We start from the raw sequence: 24577 nt of genomic DNA, 5'->3' as shown, positions 1-24577 counted from the left end.
GACCGATTACGTAAAAATATACAACCTTGATTAAAACGGGCAACCATGGTTTCGTAACGAATAAAGTCAAATCACCATCTCGACCTCATGTATAATTCACCACTTTGAAAAAAAAGTAGGTTCATATGGGCTTATTGGGCCTTGCACAACGGGTTGTGTTTATAGTTTTAAGAGTAAATTATATTTTCATCCCCATAGTTTATTAAAAGTTACTATGTTCATCCTTATACTTTTTAAAAATACAATTTTCATCCTGAAGATTTACAATTAATTGATGTTTTTGAATTTATTGATTTATAATTTACAATCAATTGTTGTTTTCGAATTTATGATTTATAATGTATCATCATTTTCGTAATTATGTTTTGTAATTCATTGTTGTTTTCGTATTTAATACTTCAATTTAGAAGTAGGAGTTAGATTTAGGAACGGAAATATCGATTAATTACAAATCACAGGGACAAACACCGTAATATACAAAACCACAGGGACAAAATTTGCAACTTTTAAAAAACCATAGGGACTAAAAACGTAATTTACTCAAGATTTAATTATAAATGTGTGGTTGGGCTGCTATTGTCATACGTCGGCCCATTTACACACACCCTCGTCTCGGGTGGTATATCTAAAACCCTAGGGCTCTGCTTCATTTGTTCTTCTCTCGAGTCTCGTCTGCAGCGAGATTTTTTCCGCCGTCTCGTCTCATTTAGCAGGTTTCAATCTTCGTTCTCTTCTCTTTTGTGTTCAATCATAATCGCAATCGCAATCGCGCTTTGTATTCATTGTTCGTAGATCTAGTTGCATATTATGCGTCAGTTTGTGAATGATTCAAGTTTTATGTTTATTTCGCTTGTTGTTTATGACATTTTAATGTATTTGTCTGTCGATTCATTGGGTTTCGTTATCGTTGTTGTGACATGCAACTCTTATATGTGTGATGGAGTTTGAACCTTAGATATGTTGTAATGTGCTTTTCTATTTGTATATTTGGTTTAACTTCGATTAATCATTTAGTAGTTTGTAACTTTGAAGCTGAATAAACCTAGAGAACTAGTATTTTTTATCTTAACCTAGGTTGTTGATTAGGTTTTCAATAACGGAGTAGATTGTTTTTGGATCTGACAGTATCTCTACTTTTTATTTGAATTTGAAGTTAACTGTTGCTTTTTTGATGATGAAAACAATTGGTTCGTTATTTTGAAAACCTGATCTCTGCTTTTGTTTAACGAACTAATGGAGATTCTTGAGCCAAAATTTCAATTTCCAGATAATGTATGAAAAAATGCAGTCCCACTTATGCTCAAGAACTAATGGTTTGTTGCCTTGCTGTGTAGAATTGTTTCAATGAATGGCTGTCTTTTCTATGGAAGTTTGATTACATTTATCCCACTTGACCTTTGTATCTTCCATTTATTTATAGTAAGCAATGGCGGTTCCCAAGCTTGATAAGAAGATCGTCAAGAAGCGTGTAAAGAAGTTCAAGAGGCCCCACAGTGATTGGAAAATATGCGTCAAGGTATACTAACATTGAAGTTCAGGTTTTCAACATCACCATTTATTTAAGCGGCTAATGAGTTTTCGGTTTTCAAACGTTCTGAACCCAAGTTTATTCCAACAGCTTTATGGTTGTCAATTGAGTGTGTTTTTTGTTTATCACTACATAAATTGCAAATTGGTCAATTGTAAAGTGGTTCTTGTGTTGTTTTTTACACATTTCCTGAATTTTGTTACATGAAATACCAATATTGCCGTTGGTATATCGAGTCATAAACACATTATTTTTGAATCCCAGCCATTGATTAGTTGTTCACTGCTTATGTGACAGGAAAACTGGAGAAGACCTAAGGGTATTGATTCCCGTGTGAGGAGAAAGTTCAAGGGGGTGACTCTTATGCCCAATATTGGGTATGGATCAGACAAGAAGACCCGTCACTACTTGCCTAACGGTTTCAAGAAGTTTGTGGTGCACAATGCTAAGGAGCTTGAAGTTCTTATGATGCACAACAGGTACTATACACTTTTATGAATGAGGCCACAAAGTTTAGCAACCATAACCTAAGCTTATTTTTCTGAGTTTATTGAAAAAGCTACATTTGGCCAGACACAAGCTACCTTTTGAAAAACTACTTCAAAGTGATGTTTCAATAGCTTCAGTGGTTCTTTCCTATCAATTGTTCAACATGTCCTTTTAGATCATTTTACATTGTTATATAGCTTCTCTGCTAGTCATTTTACCAGACTGTCTAGTGTATCAGCTAGTTTCTCTGTCAATAGCTAGCTTATCAGCTATTTTGCCAAACGTAGGCTAGATCCAATTTAAAATAACGATTGTCGGACATATATTGATTTCAGAACATACTGTGCTGAGATTGCACACAATGTTTCAACCCGCAAGAGGAAGGAGATCGTTGAGCGTGCAGCACAGTTGGATGTTGTTGTTACCAACAAATTGGCTAGGTTGCGTAGCCAGGAAGACGAGTAAGCCTGATAGCATCACATGTCTTTGTGTGTTCTCTGTGATGCATTTTTAGCTTTTGATATACTTTCGAACCGTTTTAATTTTGAGATCATGTAGTTTTGTTGCATGGATTATGTTCTAGAAATGAATTTTGTCGAAAGAGGTTATTTGTTCCTGAATGTTTGTTTCTGAGATTGGTGCACCTTTTTTATCCTGTTGCCGAATGGGATGTAACAAGCTGTGTCAAATAGTTGGTTGTTTGACCTTTGCTTGAGCTTCGATAACTGTTACAAAGCTGAGCTCAAGCTTGAGGCATTAACAAATTTGAGCAATAAGTTATGCCTGAAGTTTATGATTTATAACTTAAACTTAAGATTGAAAAAGTTGTTTATTATTAGCATTTGCTGGATAATTCTTTTATTTTAATTGTATAATTTATGAACATCTTAACATGTTTTATAGAAAAGTAGTGATTCTATTATGTAAGAATCTACCAAGACCCTAATTTCATTGTTAAATTATTTTAAAATGGTGACAAAAGAAAGAATGTAATTCAATTGGAAGCTAAGGTTATTTTTGTACTTAACAAAAGCCAAATTAAAATTTTATTTTCTCTCGGTTTCTATTGTTGTTTTTATAGGGTAAGGTTCTTAATCCTGTAATGTAAGTGACCCAAGAAGCACTTACCAGATAAATGTTTGGTAAACACATCCTATACAAAGTTGAGCATATCACTCAAGGTCTTATATTTACCATTGTTGTTCTCAAATCTTGATCTACAATAAGATACACGTTCGGGGCCGTTTACCAAACGCTCATACGGTAAGCATTTACACGGTAAGATTCAACATTATCATTACCATATCGGTTTTTGCCATCATTTTTACCGGGTAAGATTTTCGGTACCTACAATGTTTATCTGATCAAGTAATATGACTTGGTTAAAACTTACCGGGAAACGTTTGGTAAACAAGTCCTTAGTTTTATGCTAGCTAAGTTAACGGATTTTATGGTTAACAAACTACAATTATAATAAAACACTAAATAAAACTTAGGAATCCATTATTATGCCAACTTGCTTCAGTAAAACACATAAATAAGGTAAAAATCTGCGTGTGAGAATACAACATATCTTTAGAAAAATGAAGAGGTCTAAAATGCTTCTTGCTTAACAATTTCTTTTAACAACTATTAGAGGAATGGAACCGATTTCAGACGTTTTTTGTAAACCACGATGGTTAAGTTGTAGTTTCTAACTACAAGGGTGGTGTCTGATTGGTTTGAGTTTGACTCCAAAGGTTAAAAGTACCAGAAGTTCCCAAGTTCAAATCCAAGGAGGAACAAAAATTCCTCTGTGGCCACAGATGTTCAAATGCGGTGACTCCAGGCTATCTGCAAAGCATGTGGTCGTCCTGTTTTTTGTCGAGTCGAATAGTAGGTTGAATATCTAGATTAATTAAAAAAAAGTTGTAGTTTCTACACTATAGGAACAAAATTCATTTACAATCGACAAACAAGCGAGAGTGAAATTGTAGTTTACTCCCAACTATAAGAGTGAATTACATTTTTGGTCTCTTGTGAATACTTTTTTTTTGGTTTTTGTCCCTCTGATTAGTAAAGTATATTCTTGATCTAAAAATCGTGTTTTTAGGCCAAATGAATCCATCTCCCAGACACCATCCAATACGGTGCCGTTAGGGCTGCAACATGCCGCTCATGTGAGGGCATTTTAGACATTTTAACCCCCTAATCTTATCTTTCTAGAGAAAAATAAAATAAAATTAAGATTGTACATTATATATAAAATTAGAGGGAAATTGATAGAAATAGATATTTTCAGACTTTGCATTCATCTTTTGACCATTTCTTTCCCCAAATTTCAAATATATCACTAGGTCCGCCATGTGGCACTCCTTCAATTTGCAGAGGGGTTAAAATGTAAAAAAGAGTTTTTAAACCTGGTTCATAATTACATAGACCAAATTTGTAAATTAGATAAATGTTCGCATGTACGACCTCTGTCACTCCCAGAAGGTTGAGACTAATTTATAGATTTCGGTCTTGGAGTTGCGAACGACCTGGTTTAAAAACTTCTTTTGTTATACTTTAACCCTCCCATAAATTGAGAAGGTACTTATGGATCTAGTGATATTTTTGAAATATTAAGGGAGAAAATAGCTAATAGATAAATTTAAAATTTAAAATTTAAAAATGAGTATTTCAAGTAACTTTTTAAAATAAAATATTTATTAAATCAAAATCCAAAAAAAGAAAAGAAAAAAAAGAACCCTATGTTAGTATGTTAGACTTGTGAATGAACATGAGCCCCAATGTTCCCTGCAACTTCTCACCAACCGAATCTTTTGTGATTTAGGTTTTGCATCTTTTCCCCGTTCACAAATCAATCACTCCCCTTTTTTTTATTAACCTGGATATCCAATCCGTCGTGCCAGTTGACTAATCCCACGACGACCACCTACTTTGTAGGTTGTCCGAAGTCATCGCATTTGAACCTCCGTGACCACAAGAGGATTTTTATTTCTCATTGGATTTGAACCTCGGACCTCCAGACATTTTTGACCTTTGGAACCCAAGCTCAAACCAATCAGACACCACCCTTATGGTTTCAATCACTCCCTTCTTTTATGTTTAAAAGATTCTAGGTTTTGGGTAAAAACCCTTCTCTCATATGGTGATGAACTTGAAGGCCAAATCCAAGTTTGTCAACGGAAACGAAATCCAAGTCTAGATATGTTCAGGATTTTGAAGTTGAAATTATTCGAAATCCATATTTGTTTTAGGTTTCAAAGAAAACTTAAACAAGGTCAAATGACATTTAAAACAAAATCTAAACAAACCGTTCGTTGTTTAGAGTGTTATCTTTCAACGCCCTAATTTCATTATGAACAATTACCAAACAACCATATTTCATTTTGCACTATATCATAAGAGTCTCTTAATCATTTTGACTACTTAATCATCATGTACCGAATTATTCAGCAACTGCCAAACAATCCCTTACATCATCACCGTATTAAGCTCAAAGAAGGTAATCAAAGGTAGTCGTTAAAACAATTTCATATAAAGCATTTGTTTTAACACAACTTATTTGGTAACAGTCAACACTTTAATTTAACTTAACGAATAAGATTTTAGTCTATTAAAATGACATAATACGCAACAATTTCTCAAATAAATTTACCGGGTAAGACTCTTAGTTCTTATCATCACTCTTACCAATAAGACTCAATCCTTGCCATTTCAAGTGATAAGGTAAAATGACTTGTTAAGTAATTATAAGTTACATTTTTAGCCCTTTGGTTTGTTGAAAATTTCTATTTTCGTCAATATGATTTTAAAATTACAATTTTCATCTCATGATTTATAATTCATTCATTCATTGGTGTTTTTCTCCTTTTGATTAAACTTTATTGTTGTCTTCATTCATATGATTTACAATTCATTGCTATTTTAGTTTCTTGTATTCACAAATAGTAGTTGATTTCAGATACGAAAATAGAAATAAATTACAAACCATAAAAACGAAAACCACAATTCTAAACCACAGACGAAACCCACCATTATTTTAACAAACCAAAAGTACGAAAAACGTAATTTACTTCTTTTTCACTTGACATGTATCATTTATTTGAAGGAAAGTCATTAAGTTAGGAGCCGTTTACCTAAATGCTTACCCGGTAAGTGCTTACAGTAAGAGTCAATACTATGATTTATTTTATTGGATAAGATTGTAGTATATCAAAATGTATCCTATGCAACAATTTACCTGGTAAGTGCTTACCCGAGTAAGAGTCGTCGCCCTCACTTACCGGTTAAGATTCTTGGCTTTTGTCATGTTCATTGTTCATCCGGTGAAGAAAATTGCCCAATTAGTACTTACTCGGTAAGCGTTTAGTAAACTGCCCCTTAATTATATTAAAATACGGTGGTTGTTAGTAACCGTCTCTTTTACCCAATAAACACTAACCGAATAAGAGTCTTATCCGTTAATTACCGGAAAAGATTCTCGATCCTTGCGATGCCTCTTACCAAGTAAGATTCTCGGAAATCGCCATACTCACCCGATAAAGTGACATGCAGTAAACGTTTACCCGATAATCGTTCACCACTTACTCATCAAAGACAGATAAAAAGAAAAGCATTTCACAGTTTCTATCTTAGATGCAAGGTTTTGCACACAAAAACCAATTGTGTTTCAATTTAGCATTTGACCTAGGTTTAGGATTCATGAAGAAACTGTACAGAATGAAACAGCTATCTCTACCGAATCCCCCCTCTATTTACTTCACTCCTTGTATATATATATATATACATATATATTTCAATCCATCTTATATGCCCAACCATGCTTTTCCAAATATGCTTCTACTGCTTCTTTTATTGCCAAATTCGGGACCAACTGCCACGGGTAAAGACTTTCCCGAGTCACCGGATCAAACGCCCCCACCTATTACATCGTTACATAACGTAAGTTTCAACGATATCATACCCTCCTTATGTCCCATGAACACGTAAACTTTCGACTTTTGTTATCGACTGTACTACCAACGGTTTTTTGTGTTCAGGTTTTCTATTAAGTTATATCTGACGAATTTAAGTAAATGAAGTAGTAGAAAAGTAGACGTTTCGATCTCAAAAGTCAAAGTCGTTACCATTTCGAAAGATGTGAAGAGTAGAAATACCTTTTCGAGATGATCGAGGATGACAGACCGTTCATAGGTTAAACCACTTGGTGTAATAACCGGATCACGAAATATATCGAGCGTGATTTTGCAGCAAAGATGGTCCGGTACCTGAAATTCACACATATGAGTCTAAGAAGGCAAAACACGCAATTGGCTTTGGAACAGAAAGTATGAAAATACAAAGAGAAAACAAAGACTCGCCTCCCTTGGTGTGTCGGTTTCTGCAGCTTTTTTGAACACTAATTTTAGAGCAGCTAATTGTTCTGAAGTAGAATCGGGAACTTCATCAGTACTGCCTTCGTTTTGACTAACGTCATGCAAATGTTTCTCTTTAAGAGCTATCTCACAAGATTCTCTGGCACGTAACAAGAAACGCTAAGAAAACGACAGGAAAAAAAGTGTCGGATATATGAAAAGATAGGAATAGGTCATAAGAAACATACTCAAGTTTCTGCAAATCCGACAATCGCTTGGTGGAATCACGCTCCCACTCCTGATACTTTGCTCTTGCGAGCTCCTGCCATATCTCCTCCACCATATAACTATTAGGGTGTGCACCTCTCCCAAGATCTAAAGCCTACGTAAGAAGTAAGATAACATCTCAAATTACTATCACCGACGACTATTGAACATAGATTGTCCCAATATGATCATAGCCATAGCACAAAGACCAACTCGTTTCTCTTGAAATCTCAAACGGTCCACAAAGAGAAAACATTTATTAGATTCCGCACTCACACTACCTTCGTTGACCAGGCAAACCACTTGACAAGTACTCCCTCCGTCACAAAAAAAAAGTGTCCACATTGCTATTTTAGTTTGTCCCGTTGTCCATTTTTACTTTCCAATTCTACCATTGATTATAAGATGGAGAAATTAATTACTCTCTATTATCAAGCGTAAAATTGTCATTTAATTAATTAAACAGTGTAATAATTTCACATTTCTAACACCGTGTGCATTTTTTCGTTGTGGACATTTATGGGGAGGAGGGAGTATATATACCAACCATAGAAGGAAAATGAAATTGTTTTGCAGTCTAATCTACAAGGAGTCAACTCTATACCTTTTCCAACGCTTTTATTCCGTCAGTAAAATTTTGCCTCTGTAGTAGTGCAAGCCCTAGCATGTAATGACCCTGCAGTGTCACAAGTGTTTCACCTTGTTAGCAACCCTGATATCCAATCAGATATGGTAGAAAGTAGGAGGAAGTATGCGTAGAGTCATTCAGGTATAAAGACCTTAAATGAGTTTTTAATTAAATTCATGACCTCATGGCCTACTAATAGATAATTGGCTCCATATTCATGAGAAGGCCATTGCGTAACTAAAACCTCATTTAAGGTCATATACCTAAATATAAGTAGCATGTATTTGTCAAAGTACATAACAAAATGGAAGAACATGTAAGCTGAAAGACAAATGAGGCAAAACATTAGATGATTCTAAGATCCTTGTATATATTCCAAAATATGTTATCCCCTATGGGAACATTAGATGCTAAATAGGATTATTTATGAAGACCTAATAGTTTAGATCGCAAATCAACAAGCATCACGAAATATCCTACTTTAAGAAAGCAATGGAGTGAGAGAGAGAGATGTACACGAAGAAACCCACTTCAATTTTTTTCTCATTTTAGACCTTAATACGTACAATTTATCTAAACCTCAACTCAATGCATATTACCACCAGAAAATTTCCCAGGGTACTAAAAATTCTAGCCTAAATGCAATGTTTCCTCACCATAAAATGTTATTTCCACAACCTAGGTTTACGTCGTCACCAAACCTATGATTTGCAAAAATTACCAAGATACCTAAACTATCGATTTCCCATGTCTGCAGCGGCAAGATTTGTTTCTTCTTCGATTTTCATAGAAGATCAATTTCTCCTGTCTGCACTGGCAAGATTGATTTCGTCTTCGGTTTTCAGAAAGATCGATTTCTAGACATTCTCAACAGTTTCTTATTCAATTTCTTGCTTTTTTTTTTCCAATTCTAGGGTATGATCTTTAGGGTATCCAATCTTGATTGGGGTTCTTTAATTCCAAATCTATGCTTTATTTTTTTAAGGAACCAAGGTGTTTGAGGTACTGTTGGTATTAATCAGTTCAATCAGACCTCAAAGACAAATTATTGATTTGTTAGTACTATGATATTGGATGAGAATAAGGCTTCCTGATGTTATTTGATTTGTTTGTACTGTGATATTTGTTAAACAATGTTCAGTTCATTGAGGGGTAAAATGGTCAATTTTGCCATTCAGATAATTGATTCAGAAGAAAAAAAGCACAACACTACATGTTTATCTAGACAGATAAATTTATCCAAACAGACAAATTTATCCAAACAAGACTTAATTAGAAAATTTGGTAAACATCCCCGTAGTCTGTCTTCAAAGGCATAATTCGATATCAATAAACTTCCCATTTCATTTGAAGCCCAATCTGCTAATTCAATCAAGATTCATTTAGCACACAAAGACTAATTAGATATCATCAAAGGGTTTCTATGTATAGATTAGATACAAGAATCATCCGCCATCAATTCTCATATAAGATGGCTAACAGAAGATTAAGGTTTACATGACAGAGAGAGAAGAAACAATAAGGAAGTGCATAGTATGTGTATGAAGGAAAAATGATCAAGTAATATAGACCTTGACAGATTTATGATCAAGCTGAACAGCCTTTAGACAGTCCTCCTCAACTCTTGTCCAATCACTATACACAAAAACGTAAATAGACAAAATACAAGATTAGAAGATTATTGAAAAACAAAAAACTCTCATGGGGACGGTCACAAACTTCCAAGCGGGAGTCAGACATCTCATAAACTAAATCTACACATCTGCATTATTAAATGTCATTTCATGTTGTTTCAAGGTTTCAGCGGTATTAAGTGAGAAGAGTTTGTATCATTGAACAATGTGTTTGTATTATAGTATCCGGGTGATTAGATGCATCATCCCTACTTTTTTTTTGGAGGGTGTCCCAGGTTATAGCTAGACTAATCCCTGCAAATTGTGACAAGAAGAAATCAGCCCTGATAAGCTCAGTGGCCACGATTGTTGTTGTGTACGCATGGAATGGAACCCAGGACATATGAGATATTCCACCAAATCCCCCAGGGCTTCAACCACTACGCCACACCCCTTGTGGTTTGCACCCTCCTTACTTGTTAAATGCAAATACTCTACTAATGTTCCCCATTGTATCCATCAACATTAAACCCCAGTTTTTTACATTTTCAGTACAAGATTTGACATGATTTTGACCTAAAACGGGTGCATATAACAACACCTTGGTATCCTAAATCTCTTTTGTAAAAATGCAGTTTATACGTCCCCAAATGAAGTTGTAGTTTGACATATAATGTGAGCATGGTCATCAATCAACTCCAAAATTGGCAGGACTTGTAAACTTTTGTTAACAATTCCATTTCAATTTTGCATTTAGAAAGTACTAGGTTTATCTGCGCAACTCTTCCTTACTTTCCTTCTTCTCCCTACGACAAATAATAACAAGAAACCCCAAATGACACACATAAAGCTTCATACGAAGAGTGTAGAGCTGATATATACTTGCGCTTGCGATGGCATAAAGCACGATTCGTCCAATAAATTGGAACATCAGGGCACAAAGTGATCGCCTGGAATTTGAAAAGACAAAGACAAAGAAAGCGACATTTCATCAAACAGATTATGATCGTGACATAAATCCGGGAAAAAAAAAACAAATTCAATCTTGAAATATACCTCCGTATAAGCATCTATTGCAGCACCAAACCGATTCTTCTTGAAATACATGTTTCCATCTATTTTAAGTTGTTCTGCTTGCACGGCCGCCGAACTCACGCCCTTCGCCATTACCGATCCTTCTGAGTATGTGCTTTTCTCTCTCTCCAGATCTTTAGGGCAAAAGAAAGGGATCCTGAATCGGAAAGGAGAGAGAGAGGAGCGAAACGGTGGCCGACAGGTGGTGGCGGAGGCTAAAATCGGAGGCGAGAGGATGGTTCTAGATCGCCGACGAATTAACTGGTCCGTCAACGATTCTGGACGACCACAATAAGAATACGGTGAATGTAATGACTCCTAATTAGGTGTGTCTGAACGCATTTATCTGCACATTTTTTATTTATTAAAATTTTCATTTTAGGTAATTTTTACAAAATTTGTTATAGCATCCCAATAGCTTATTGGGCTGTTTGGGATTGCTTATTTAAAATGTTTATTAATTTATTTTGATGTGGTATTAGTAATAAAAAAATTTTAATGTTTAGATGACAAAAAAAAGAAAATGCTTATACCGGTAATAAGAAGTTTTTAATAAGTTACTTCCTTTTAACTTATTAACTTATTCCGGTGTAGTACCGGTAATAAAAAGTTTTTAGTGTTTGAATGCGGAAAGAATAAGGTATTTCATCAATTTTATCAGCATATCAGGTGTGGTACCACCATAAGCTAAACCAAACATCTTTTTTTTTTTTATATAGATTTGCCACCACATAAGTTGATAAATAATTTTACAAAAAACACAAGTTGTTTTAAATAAGCAAAATCCCAAAACACCCCTAATATTTGTGTTTTTGTGCTTTAAAAATATGGCTTTATCACGAAGGATTGGATAATTTTGTAATTTTAACTAGTTCTGTAAGGAAACTTATGCTTATTTTACTTTCGTTTTCTTTAATTTATCTCCTAAAAACGTTTTGATTTCCATTTCCCTATCTTTCCTTGGTAAAAAAAGTTTGAGCTTGGCTCCAAAAGTCAAAAGTACCAGGAGATCTCAGGTTCAAATCTAAGGAGGAATAAAAATCCCTTTGTGGCCATAGATGTTCAAATGCGATGACTCCGAGCTATCTGCAAAGCAGATGGTCGCCCTCGGATTAATTGGTTCGCATAACATGTTGGATATCCAGGTTAATTAAAAAAAGTTTCAAAAATATAGCGTTAAGATATTTTTGCTCCAATAGATTTTTCAAAATGAAGAAAAGTATGAGAGAGATGAAAAATTCTCCAAATCTGAATAATCCCAAAAATGATTAAATAGGAAAGAGAAATTCTTTTTTTATACATACGAGAATCTTGAAATTAAATTTTTAGTAATTAAATTTTTAATAAGAGAACAAATATTTTATTATTATATTAAATATTTTAATAATATAATTAAAAGTAAACCATGATTTTCGTCCTTGTCTTCAAAACATGCCTTTTTTGCGCTTGTGGTTTTCATTTTGTTCCGGTTTTCATTCCTGAGGCTAACGACATTAAAATAGGTCGTTAAGTCAAGGGTAACTTTGTCATTTACTATTTTTTATGTTTAATTTCTTATTTTTTAATTTAAAATTACATATGTGTATACACGAAACCTATATCTATATAAACATATACAAACCACACAAACATCTCTACGACTCTACCCATGGCGCCGACCTCTTCCATCGTGTGCTGTTGACGTCGTCTTCTCCGATCCTTCGTCCTTCCCCCTCTGGTAAGCACCACCACCCTTACTCCTCCATCGTGTGCTGTTGACGTCGTCTTCTCCGATCTCCACCTCCATCCCAGATCTACCGCCGATCTCCATCGATCTCCACCCCTTGGGTTTCCGTCGATCTCCAACTCTTCGCTCTTTCTTGACTTGTCTTGTCTTCTCCCCTCCCCCTAACTCCTACGACTACAAAATCCAATGGATACTTTATCTTTAACCAAACTGGAGTTGATTACCTTGTAAGATGTGGTTGAATTTTTTGTGAAGTTTATGTGATTTAGGGCAGTAAAAGATGAAGTGAATAGGGGATATTTTGCAGATATGGCAGAACTCAAACAACATGGTGGTAAGGGCCAAAAAGTTCAGAGAGAGAAACAGGGGCGGTGGTGGTGGTTCACATAGAGAAAACAATTATGATGGATCTCGTTTAGGTTCACCGAAAATGGGAAGGGACTACGGCGGTGGTTCTGGTTTAAGGTGCAGTTTGGTTCGCAGTATTTGAAGGAATTTGACGGAATTAGAGCGACTTCCTTGGACCAAATTTCAATTTCATTGTTTGATTATTTATTAAAATAAATGGAATCCTTCAAATTCCGTTGAATTCCACAGATCAACGGATTCTTCATTCTTTACAATGGAATGAATTAAATTCAATCACTGCCACCCCCTCACCCCACTCCTAACCTCAAACCACCATACCACTATTGATGTCATCGCACCTACTCTTCTCCGGTCATTCACTGTAAATCCTTATTAAGACCATGCTATTATCGTTACTGGCATGCCCCTAACCTAACCTCCATCACCATATCATTAATTGTCGTTGTCATAACTGCCACCCAACCCCAACCCCAACCTACCATTATGTCACTAGTGTCGCCGTCATCGTTACCGTCACGCCTCTAACCTAACCTAACCTCCATCACCATGTCGCTTTCTTCATCTTTGTTTTCTTTTTCAAATTCCAGGCGATCGCTTTGTACCCTGAAGTTCCAATTTATTGGATCAATTGTGTTTTATGTCATTCGAAGCGCAAATATATATATATTTGGTTTATCATCTTCTTATAACGGTTTATGTATGTATTTGGGATCTCTTATTATAATTCATAGTAGGGAAAAGATGGAAAGTAAGGAACAATTGTGTAGACAAACCTAATACCTCCTAAATGCAAAAAAAAAAAGGGAGGCTAATTGCACGTCTATATATTGTTAAATGAACTTTTACCTACTGTTTTCATCTTTACACAAATCAACATCAAAAACTACTTTTTTATATTTATAATACATGATTTGACCTAACAACGACTTACAACAATCAATCATAACCAATAGGAAAATACCTTATCATGGGTGGGATATATACGATCAGAACCAACAAGAAATGCATTTTTTAATTAATCTATATGTTTTTATCAGAATTGAGTAATTGCATTTATTTCAATTTTAGTGAAAGTTTTGATATAGATGTACAATCTTTTCCAATTGTTTTAATTCTTTTAAAACATAGAATTATATATATTATTTTGTACAAATCATGAAAATCATCGATTTCACCTTATTGTTTTAGTAATTTTTTTCACGAAATTGTTTAATATGATTAAATTGTTTCAAATAATTTATTTTATTATGAAAATGTTACATATTATTTTGTTTCTAAGGTTTGAAGTAGGACGGATTCACATTTGATTTGAGTGGGTGTCTGGGAAGTTCTGAGTTGTGATTTGAGGGTCCGAGAATATGATAACAATGAGAAGCAGAGAGGGTTTAAGCGTGAATTTTGATTTCGGAATCAAAATGGCGCCACATATCGATTTATAAAAGGGGAATACCTTTAAAAAATCGTAGAACAAAATTACAGTATGTCAGGACAATTGAGGAGTGGCTTGAAGTCGGGAAACCCCTTGGCACATGCATGAATCCGCCTCGGATGAGACAAAAAGCAACATATATTCAATTATTCTGGGTTATATTTATTTTATCTGAAAACAAACTGTGAAATCAACCAATTTCAATACAATATTTTCACACATATTCTAGATTTTACCATCTGAGTCAATAATTTGACTTCCGGTTATAATATTTGCAACCCAAATAAAGATTTCATAATAAAAAAAAAAATAGGATAAAATTGAAATTAAAATAAAAAATATATATTTTCCTCTAATTTATTATTAAAAAAATCATCTCTCAAGTAGAAGAAACGATATATATGTATATGTATGTATGTATATATATATATAACTCATTTGCTCTCACTCACCCACCATCATATCATCATTCCATTTCTCTCTAAAACCCAGACATCCATACGCTTTGCTTGTGAAGATTCTCTGAAATTTGAGACAGAGATCAATGGAAATATAGCAGAAAGAACATAATCGCACTCTGTGTTCATCTTCCCTTGGCAACTAATCCTGCATTAGTTAGAACCATCGTCACCCTTCTTGGGTGATCTTGTTCGAAGAAAACCCACAATTTTCAGAGATTTCTACGTATATCTGCAATGGAAAAGGATCCAACCGACGTCTTAAAGAAGGAATTAAAGATACTTGTTCAAGCGATTATTGAATCAGATGCCGAGAATGGATTTGCGGAAAATATCGATAGAGCCATTCAGATTCTGCAAACTCTGAAGAAAGGAGGAAACCAACAATCGTCTTCTTCGACTGTTTGCCCTCAAGAATTCAATTGCCCTCTTTCAAAATATATCATGACGGACCCTGTTATCGTCTCCACCGGAACGGTGATTTCTCTGCTCATTTTCTTCTAATTTCTTCTTGTTTTTATATGAAAATTCATTTCACGGGATGATTTGTCGATTTCTGCCATTGCATGGCTTTAATTTTCAAAAACCCATTCACCCTTTATAAACCACTTCTGTATACTGGTTATGTCTAGTGATCTTTGCTGGTCAAGATTCAAGAATTTGGTTTCTGGTTGAATAGTTTCCACCATTGTTCATCTTCAAGAAACTAATCCTGCAAATAAGAATTTCTATTTCAGAATTCCACCAATTGGGTTGATGATTCATCGAGATTTTGGTGTTGAATTTCGGGATTTAAGAAAAGCTCTGTTGATTCAGTTTCTTTCTTATAATTTGCAGACATATGATCGGTCGTCAATCCAGAAATGGTTGAAAGAAGGAAACAGAACTTGCCCCGTTACCCAACAACTTCTTTCGAACACGGACCTAACCCCGAATCACTTGGTTCGAGAGATGATATCGCAATGGTGCAAGAATCGTGGAGTTGGGTATCCGAGTCCGGAACGCTCTTGGAAAGAAGACTGGTTAACAGAAGCCGATTACGATCTCCTCCTATCGCTTCTCAAGAAGTTATCGTCATCCACTTTAGCCGAACAGAAGGAAGCCGCACGGGCCTTACGCTCGTTAACGAAACGACTCCCGTCTTTTCGGGAGTATTTTAGCGAATCTATAGAATCCATACCTCAATTGCTAACCCCATTGACCGAACCCAAAATCGACCCTGATCTTCATCAAGATTTGATCACCACGCTTATGAATCTGTCGACCCACGAAACAAACAAGCAGATTGTTGCAGAAACGCCAATGGTGATTCCGATTCTATTGGACGCGTTAAGATCAGGAAGGATGGAAACAAAGAGTAACGCGGCCGCAACGCTTTTCACTTTATCGGCTCTCAATTCCAACAAATCGCTCATCGGAAAAGCCGGCGCTTTAAAGCCGCTGATCGATATTCTGGATGAAGGACATTCGTTGGCGATGAAGGATGTGGCCTCCGCCATCTTTAACCTGTGTATCGACGACGAAAACAAAGGACGGGCGGTGGAAAATGGGGCGGTGAGAGTGGTGTTGAAGAAAATCGAGGAAAGGGTTCACGTGGACGAGTTGCTCGTGATTCTTGCATTGCTTACGAGCCACTATAAGGCGGTGATGGAGATGGTGGATCTCGGGGCGGTATCTTGCTTGTTTACGTTGATCAAGGAGACGAATTGTGAACGGAACAAGGAGAATTGTATCGCGGTGGTTCATCGGATCTGTTTGAGGGACGGAAGCAAGTGGAAAGAGATGCGGGAAGAAGAAAGTCGTTACGGAACGATATCGAAGATTGCGGAAACCGGGAGTTCGAGGCCGAAAAGAAAGGCCAACGGCATTCTGGATCGAATTAGGATACGTAGAAGCCGCACCACGTGAGCATGGTAACCTGTAAATGCATCATCAAAACCATGATCCAATTTTGAGGTTTAAGTGTTGATTCAATTTTGTAAATCTTTTTTTGGGGTAAAGAATTCTTGTTCAGTAGTGAATAATAAAAATCACCATAATATTCCGTTTAGCAACATAATGTGTTTTCTTTTTTTTTCTTCAGAAAGGTAAAAGCATATATAGGGCAATAGTATTCCGAATGTCCACGTGTCCACTTTAAAGTAAATATAACTGTATCTTTAATTATAAGATGAAGAAATACATTATTTTTTTTATTATTAAAAGTAAAATTGTCATTTAATTAATTAAACTGTAACAATTATGCATTTTAATATATGCATTGTTTTGCAGTTTAATCTAACAAGGATTGTAGAAGACTTTGACAACTCCATACCTTTTCCAAGGAAAACTTTGCTTATGTAGTATGTAATGTCCCTGTTAACAACTCATATATCATAAAGCCATGATAAATAGTCCAGTTTTATCCAATCATGTCTGCATACTAAATGCTACTTAATTGTTTCATATAGCTTTATAAGTGGGCAAGTGCGTGCATTGAATCTCATATCATTTTTCTCATGTGGAAATACTATATTTTATACCCGTATTAGAGGGTATTTACTAGACCTTTGGTCTAACCCTCGTTTTTATTTATAACTGAATCTTTTCAGGAAAGTATCACACTGAGAGCTCTAGCAAGGGGAAGGTGTGAGTCAACACTGAACAAGAATTTTTATCCCAAAAAAAGAATTATTAATATGGGATTTGAAAAATAATATGGGCGTTGTTGGTATTTTAAGGGATTTCTTAGAATTTATTAATTGGTATTTTGCAGGGCTATTGGTATAAGATCATATATAATTTTGGGTTCCACTTTACTCTACATCATATGAGAGGTTCATGTGTTCTTATGAATGTATCTGTTGCGAGGTTTATATAGAAATAAAATTTCTCAGTTTGTTAACAAATGGAGACTCGTACAAGCATACACTTATCAATTCATTTCCATCTTAAACAAGTAATAAAAACAGCAAGATACCGAATATCGATACATAAGGACATAAAGATCCAACCTTTATTAAGTCAAACTAAAAGGTGTAGAGTTGTCAAAGTCTTCTACAATCCTTGTAGATTAAACTACAAAACAATGTTTATATACCCCCTCCCCTTCTCTCCATATTTATGAAAAAAGCACATGTTTTTTGGAATGCATAAATGTTACGGTTATTAATTAATCAAATGACAATTTTACCCTTAATAATAAGGAGCGTAATATATATTTCTCTCTCTTCTAGTTAAGGATAAGGATATAATTGAAAAGTATTGTGATTCTTATTATTCACAACGAATTCTTTATCCCAAAAAAGGATTTACAAAATTGGATCATGGTTTTGATGATGAATTTACAGGTTTCCATGGTCACGCAGTGTGGGTTCTAAGGATCTTAATCCGAACCAGAATGTCGTTGGCCTTTCGTTTCGACCTCGAACTCCCGGTTTCCGCAATCTTCGATATTGTTCTGTAATGACTTTCTTCTTCCCGCATCTCTTTCCACTTGCTTCCGTCCCTCAAATAGATCCGATGAACCACCGCGATACAATTCTCCTTGTTCCGTTCACAATTCGTCTCCTTGATCAACCTAAACAAGCAAGATACCGCCCCGAGATCCGCCATCTCCACCACTGCCTTATAGTGGCTCGTAAGCAATGCAAGAATCACGTGCAACTCGTCCACGTGAACCCTCTCTTCGATTTTCTTCAAAATCACTCTCACCTCCCCATTTTCCACCGCATGTCCTTTGTTTTCATCGTCGATACACAGGTTAGATGGTCGAGGCGACATCCTTCATTGCTAACGATTGCCCTTCTTCCAAAACATCGATGAGCGGCTTTAAAGCGTCGGCTTTTCCGATGAGCGATTTGTTGGAATTGAGAGACGATAAAGTGGAAAGCGTAACGGCCGCATTACTCTTTGTTTCCATCCTTCCTGATCTTAACGCGTCCAATAGAATCGGAATCGCCATTGGTGTTTCCGCAACAATCTGCTTGTTTGTTTCGTGGGTCGATAGATTCATAAGCGTGGTGATCAAATCTTGATGAAGATCAGGGTCGATTTCGGGTTCGGTCAATGGGGTTAGCAATTGAGGTATGGATTCTATAGATTCGCTAAAATACGCCCGAAAAGACGGGAGTCGTTTCGTTAACGAGCGTAAGGCCCGTGCCGCTTCCTTCTGTTCGGCTAAAGTGGACGACGATAGCTTCTTGAGAAGCGATAGGAGGAGATCGTAATTGGCATCTGTTAACCCGTCTTCTTTCCAAGAACGTTCCGGACTCGGATACCGAACTCCATGATTCTTGCAGCATTGCGATATCATCTCTCGAACCAAGTGATTCGGGGTTAGGTTGGTGTTCGAAAGAAGTTGTTGGGTAATGGGGCAAGTTCTGTTTCCTTATCTCAACCATTTCTGGATTGAAGACCGATCATATGTCTGCAAATTATAAGAAAGAAACTGAATCAACAGAGCTTTTCTTAAATCCGAAATTCAACACCAAAATCTCGATGAATCATCAACCCAATGGTGGAATTCTGAAATCGAATTCTTAATTGCAGGATTAGTTTCTTGAAGATGAACAGTGGGGGAAACTCTTCAACAAGAAACCAAATTCTTGATTTTTGGCCAGCAAAGATCCCTAAACCTAACCAGTATACAGAAGTGGTTTATAAAGGGTGGATGGGTTTTTGAAAATTAAAGCCATGCAATGGCAGAAATCGACAAATCATCCCGTGAAATAGATTTTCATATAAAAACAAGAAGAAATTAGAAGAAAATGAGCAGAGAAATCACCGTTCCGGTGGAGATGATAACAGGTCCGTCATGATATCTTTTGAAACAGGGCACAATTGAATTCTTGAGGGCAAACAGTCGAAGAAGACGATTGTTGGTTTTCTCCTTTCTTGAGAGTTTGCATAATCTGAATGGCTCTATCGACATTTTCCGCAAATCCATTCTCGGCATCTGATTCAATAATCGCTTGAACAAGTATCTTTAATTCCTTCTTTAAGACGTCGGTTGGATCCTTTTCCATTGCAGATATACGTAGAAATCTCTGTAAATTGTGGGTTTTCTTCGAACAAGATCACCCACGAAGGGTGACGATGGTTCTAACTGATGCAGGTGTAGTTGCTAAGGAAGGATGAACACAGAATGCGATTGTGTCTAATAGGAGTCAACACTATAATTTATTTAGATGTGTAAGTTTTAGTACATCAAAACATATCAAATGCAACAATTTACTAGGTAAGCACTTACCTTGGTAAGAGTCGTCATTCTCATTTACCGGGTAAGACTCTCCATTATTCTCATCACTCTTACCCGATAAGATTCTTGACCATTCTCATGTTCTTCCGATGAGGAGAGTTATGTGTTAAGCACTTACCAAGTAAGTGTTCAGTAAACGGCCCATTTCCTCTCACTCATTGAGTAAGATTCGCGGTCCTTGTATTGTTTCTTACCATATAAGATTTTTGGTGCTTATTGACGGAAAGCACTTTTTGAAACATATATATATATATATATATATATATATATATATATATATAAAATTGTTGGAACATACTATCTATGTCCCCTCACACACAAAAATTAACATATTATTTTACATAAAATATTGTTGAAAATTATCATTTTATATAAAGTTTCTTATAAATTGTCATTTTTCTCTTTTAGAAATATGAAATTTGTTTAAAAATTTGTTTGGTTGTTTGAAAGTTTGTTGAAAAAGTTGTTAAGATATTAAATACATTAATGATATAATTAATGTTACAATTGTTAAAATGAAATAATTATCAGAATTGAATTCTAATATTTTTTAGAGATTTTAACTTTTAATACTTTATTAATAAATTTAGGATAATTATCGGAAATCTAGATTCATTTCTTACTAAGAGGGGCAATTTGGTCTAACCAAAAAAATACAAGGATAATTATGTAAACTTTTGTGGATATTTTGTGAATTTGAAAATAAGATTTGGTACGGACGGCGGTCAATAAGAGTCCGGTCCACATAGTTTCTTTGAAATTGTTCCTGGAATCCGTAATTGCGCCCACAATCACCACTTTCCACCGTCAACTCTGACCCCACCTGTACCGATAAACCATTATTTTTTTATTAAAATAAATCAATAAAATATTTATTTCCAAATGTGAAAACGAGGGGTTTGTATCCAACATGTGATGTGTCTTCTACTTGAGTGATGATTTTTTTTAATAATAAATTAGTGGAATATATATATTTTTTATTTTTATTTCAATTTTATCGGGTTTTTTTTAAATTTTTTATTATTAAATATTTTTTTGGCTTGCAAATATTATAACTGGAAGTCAAATTATTGAGTTATATCGTAAAATCTTGATTATGTGTGAAAATATTGTATCGAAATTGGTTGATTATCATAGCTTTATTTATCAGGTAAAATAAATATAACATAAAATAATTGAACATACGTTGCATTATCTGTGAAAAAAAATCATTATATTTTACCCTGTTGTTAATCTATAAACCGATTAGAACAAACGACGTATAGTTTGCTTTTTGTCTCACCCAAAGGCGGATTCTTGTATGTGCCAAGGGGTTTTCCGACTTCAAGCCTCTCCTTAACTGTATACCCTTTCTGATACGATATATGCCACCATTTTTTATTCGGAAATAAAAATTTACGCTTAAACCTTCTGTCCTTATCATATTCTCGGACTCCCAAATCATAAATCATAACTTCTCTGACACCAACTCAAATCAAATGTGAATCCGCGCTTACCTCAAACCGTAACTCAAATTGACTGTAATTGATACGATGTGAAGTGTGAGATAATGAGGGTGCAACTAAGACTGTGAACCGTGATTCTATGAAGGGCGAGATAATGAGAATGACCCACCACTTGAACTCTTTCTTGGTTGTTTGAAAGATTGTTGAAAAAGTTGTTAAGATATTGAATATATTAATTATATAATTAATGCTAGAACCGCTAAAATGGAATAGTTATCGGAATTGGAGTCAACCTTTTTAGAGATTTTGACTTTTACTGTTTTATTAACATAACTATTGGAGATCTAGATTCATTTCTCATTGAGAGGGGCAATCTGGTCCAATGAGAGAAATACAAGGACAATAATGTAAATTGGCTTTTGTGGAAAATTTAAATAAAATGATTTAAACCACTGGAAAACCATTATTTTTCAACCGTAAATGTGTGCTTGATTGGTTTGAGCTTAGCTCTAAAGGTTAAAAATATTAGAAGGTCTTAGGTTCAAATCCAATGAGGAATAAAAATTCACTTATGGTCACGTAGGTTTAAATGCAGTGACTTCAGACTATTTGCAAAACAGGTGGTCGCCTGAAGATTAATCGGGTTAGATATCCAAATTAATAAAAAAAAAACCATTATTTTTTATTAAAATAAATCAATAAAATATTTATTAAAAAAATTTGGTTTCCAATTGGAAAAAAGGGTGTCATGACGCAAGCAGAAGGAACGCTGTATATATGTTTACTCTCTCTTACCCGCACACCCACACACCATCATCATTCTTTTTTCTTCAAAACCCACACATCCATACGCTTTGCTTGTGAAGATTCTCTGAAATTTCAACACAGAGAGAGCGATAAATATAGCAGAAAGAACACAATCACACTGTGTTCAACTTTTCTTGGCAATCACACCTGTGATAAAACCATCGTCACCCTTCTTGGGCGATCTTCTTCGAAGGAAAACCAAAATTTACAGAGATTTATGCGTGTATCTCTAATGGCGGAAACTGGGATTTCCAATAAGGATCTGATCGGAGACTTGAAGAGTGAATTACAGAGACTTGTTGAATCGATTATTGAAGAATCGCCATCAGAGGACGAGACTGGATTTGCACTAAATGTCGATAGAGCCATTCAGACGTTGCAAACTCTGAAAGATGTGAAGAAGAGAGAAAACCAACGATCGTCTTCTATTCTTGAACCCCATAATCGTATTGTTGGTTTTTATCCTCAAGAATTCAATTGCCCTCTTACTAAAAATATCATGAGAGACCCTGTTATCGTCTCCACCGGAGTGGTAATTTCTCTGCTCATTTTCATTTAGGGTTTTCTTATATTTTCTTGTTGTGGGTGTTGATGATGACACATTGATCGTTGTTTTTATATGAAAATTTATCGAGGGGTTTGATTCAGGGGACGATTTGTCGATTTCTGTCACTGCATCGCTTTAATTTAAAAAAAAAAAATCACTGCAGCGCCGGAAAAAACCCGTCGGCGCACCACGCTTTCTAGACCATTCTTCTATACCGGTTAGCTTCAGGGTTCTTTGCTGTCCAAGAATCAAGAATTTGATTTCTTGTTGAATAGTTTCCACCATTGTTCATCTTCAAGAAACTATTCCTGCAAATCAGAATTCGATTTCAGAATTCCACTAATTGGGTTGATAATTGATCGCGATTTTGGTGTTGAATTTGGGGATTTAGTTCTGTTGATTCTGTTTCCTTACTGTGGTGTTGGCGAATGCTAACTGTTTTCTTGCTAATTTGCAGACATATGATCGGTGTTCAATCCAGAAATGGTTGAAAGAAGGAAACAGAGCTTGCCCAATTACCCAACAACTTCTTCCGAGCCCAAATCTAATCCCGAATCACTTGGTTCAAATTATGATATCGAAATGGTGCAAGAATCGTGGAATTCGGTATCCGAGTCCTGATCATCCTCCTCTCCTCTTAGCGCTTTTGAAGACTATAACGTCGGCCACTTCAGACGCACAGAAGGAAGCCGCATGGGCCTTACGCTCGTTAACGAAACGACTCCCGTCTTTTCGGGCGCATTTTAGCGAATATACAGAATTCATACCTCAATTGCTAAGCCCGTTGACCCAATCCGAAATTGACCCCAATCTTCATCAATATTTGATCACGACGCTTATGAATCTATCAATCCATGAAACCAACAAGAAAACAGTGGCAGAAACACCACTGGTGATTCCGATTCTATTGAACGCGTTAAGATCAGGGACGATTAAAACAAAGCGTAATGCGGCAGCAACGCTTTGCACTTTATCGGCTCTCGATACCAACAAATCGCTCATCGGTAAAGCTGGTGCGTTAAAGCCCCTGATTGATCTTTTGGAAGAAGGGCAGTCGTTGGCGATGAAGGATGTGGCGTCCGCCATCTTTAGCCTGTGTATCAACGATGAAAACAAAGGACGGGCGGTGGAAAATGGGGCGGTGAGAGTGGTTTTGAAGAAAATCGAAGAGAGGGTTCACGTGGACGAGTTGCTTGTGATTCTTGCAATGCTATCGGACCACCAAAAGGCGGTGGTGGAGATGGCGGAACTTGGGGCAGTTTCTAGTTTGTTTTTGTTGATTAAGGAGACAAAGTGTGAACAGAATAAAGAGAATTGTATCGCGGTAGTTCATCGGATTTGTTTGAAAGATGAAAACACGTGGAAAGAGATGCGGGAAGAAGAAGGTCGTTACGGAACGATTTCAAAGATTGTGGAAAACGGGAGTTCGAGAGCGAAACGAAAGGCCAAAGGCGTTCTGGATCGGATTAACATGCGTAGAGCCCACACTGCTTGAGCTTAGCTTCATGGAAACCTGTAGATTCATCATCAAAACCATGATCCATGAGCTTAATCTGAGGTTTGACTTTTTAGTTGAATTTGTTGATTCATTTTGTAGATTCTTGTGAATGATAAGA

At 35.8% G+C, this 24577-nt stretch overlaps 4 protein-coding genes and 1 pseudogene across 4 annotated transcripts; 3 read left to right on the top strand and 2 right to left on the bottom strand.

Annotated features, from left to right (window-relative positions):
* Positions 1 to 583: 583 nt before the first annotated feature.
* LOC112512556 (60S ribosomal protein L32-1) lies at positions 584 to 2650 on the top strand. The gene is made up of 4 exons (XM_025118580.1): positions 584 to 713; positions 1421 to 1516; positions 1826 to 2007; positions 2353 to 2650. The coding sequence occupies exons 2-4, from the start codon at positions 1427 to 1429 to the stop codon at positions 2480 to 2482; spliced, it is 402 nt and encodes a 133-aa protein (XP_024974348.1). The 5' UTR covers positions 584 to 713; positions 1421 to 1426; the 3' UTR covers positions 2483 to 2650.
* Positions 2651 to 6618: 3968 nt separating this feature from the next.
* LOC112513288 (E3 ubiquitin-protein ligase CHIP) lies at positions 6619 to 11218 on the bottom strand. The gene is made up of 8 exons (XM_025119508.1): positions 10924 to 11218; positions 10750 to 10817; positions 9826 to 9889; positions 8231 to 8302; positions 7608 to 7741; positions 7366 to 7519; positions 7162 to 7272; positions 6619 to 6926 (listed from the first exon to the last, which is right to left on the bottom strand). The coding sequence occupies exons 1-8, from the start codon at positions 11032 to 11034 to the stop codon at positions 6801 to 6803; spliced, it is 840 nt and encodes a 279-aa protein (XP_024975276.1). The 5' UTR covers positions 11035 to 11218; the 3' UTR covers positions 6619 to 6800.
* A 3942-nt stretch (positions 11219 to 15160) lies between these two features.
* On the top strand, positions 15161 to 16831 carry LOC112512219 (U-box domain-containing protein 9-like). The gene is made up of 2 exons (XM_025118085.1): positions 15161 to 15400; positions 15761 to 16831. Exons 1-2 carry the CDS (start codon positions 15161 to 15163, stop codon positions 16829 to 16831), a joined length of 1311 nt encoding a protein of 436 aa, XP_024973853.1.
* Positions 16832 to 18262: 1431 nt separating this feature from the next.
* LOC112511998 lies at positions 18263 to 19967 on the bottom strand (annotated as a pseudogene).
* Positions 19968 to 22476: 2509 nt separating this feature from the next.
* LOC112513522 (U-box domain-containing protein 9-like) lies at positions 22477 to 24577 on the top strand. The gene is made up of 2 exons (XM_025119810.1): positions 22477 to 22946; positions 23419 to 24577. Exons 1-2 carry the CDS (start codon positions 22632 to 22634, stop codon positions 24454 to 24456), a joined length of 1353 nt encoding a protein of 450 aa, XP_024975578.1. The 5' UTR covers positions 22477 to 22631; the 3' UTR covers positions 24457 to 24577.

The sequence above is a fragment of the Cynara cardunculus genome, assembly GCF_001531365.2.
Source record: "Cynara cardunculus var. scolymus isolate 2C chromosome LG 5, CcrdV1, whole genome shotgun sequence".
Lineage (NCBI taxonomy): Eukaryota > Viridiplantae > Streptophyta > Magnoliopsida > Asterales > Asteraceae > Cynara > Cynara cardunculus.
The sequence above is the reverse complement of the archived record's forward strand: the minus strand, read 5'-3'. Positions and strand labels throughout refer to the sequence as shown.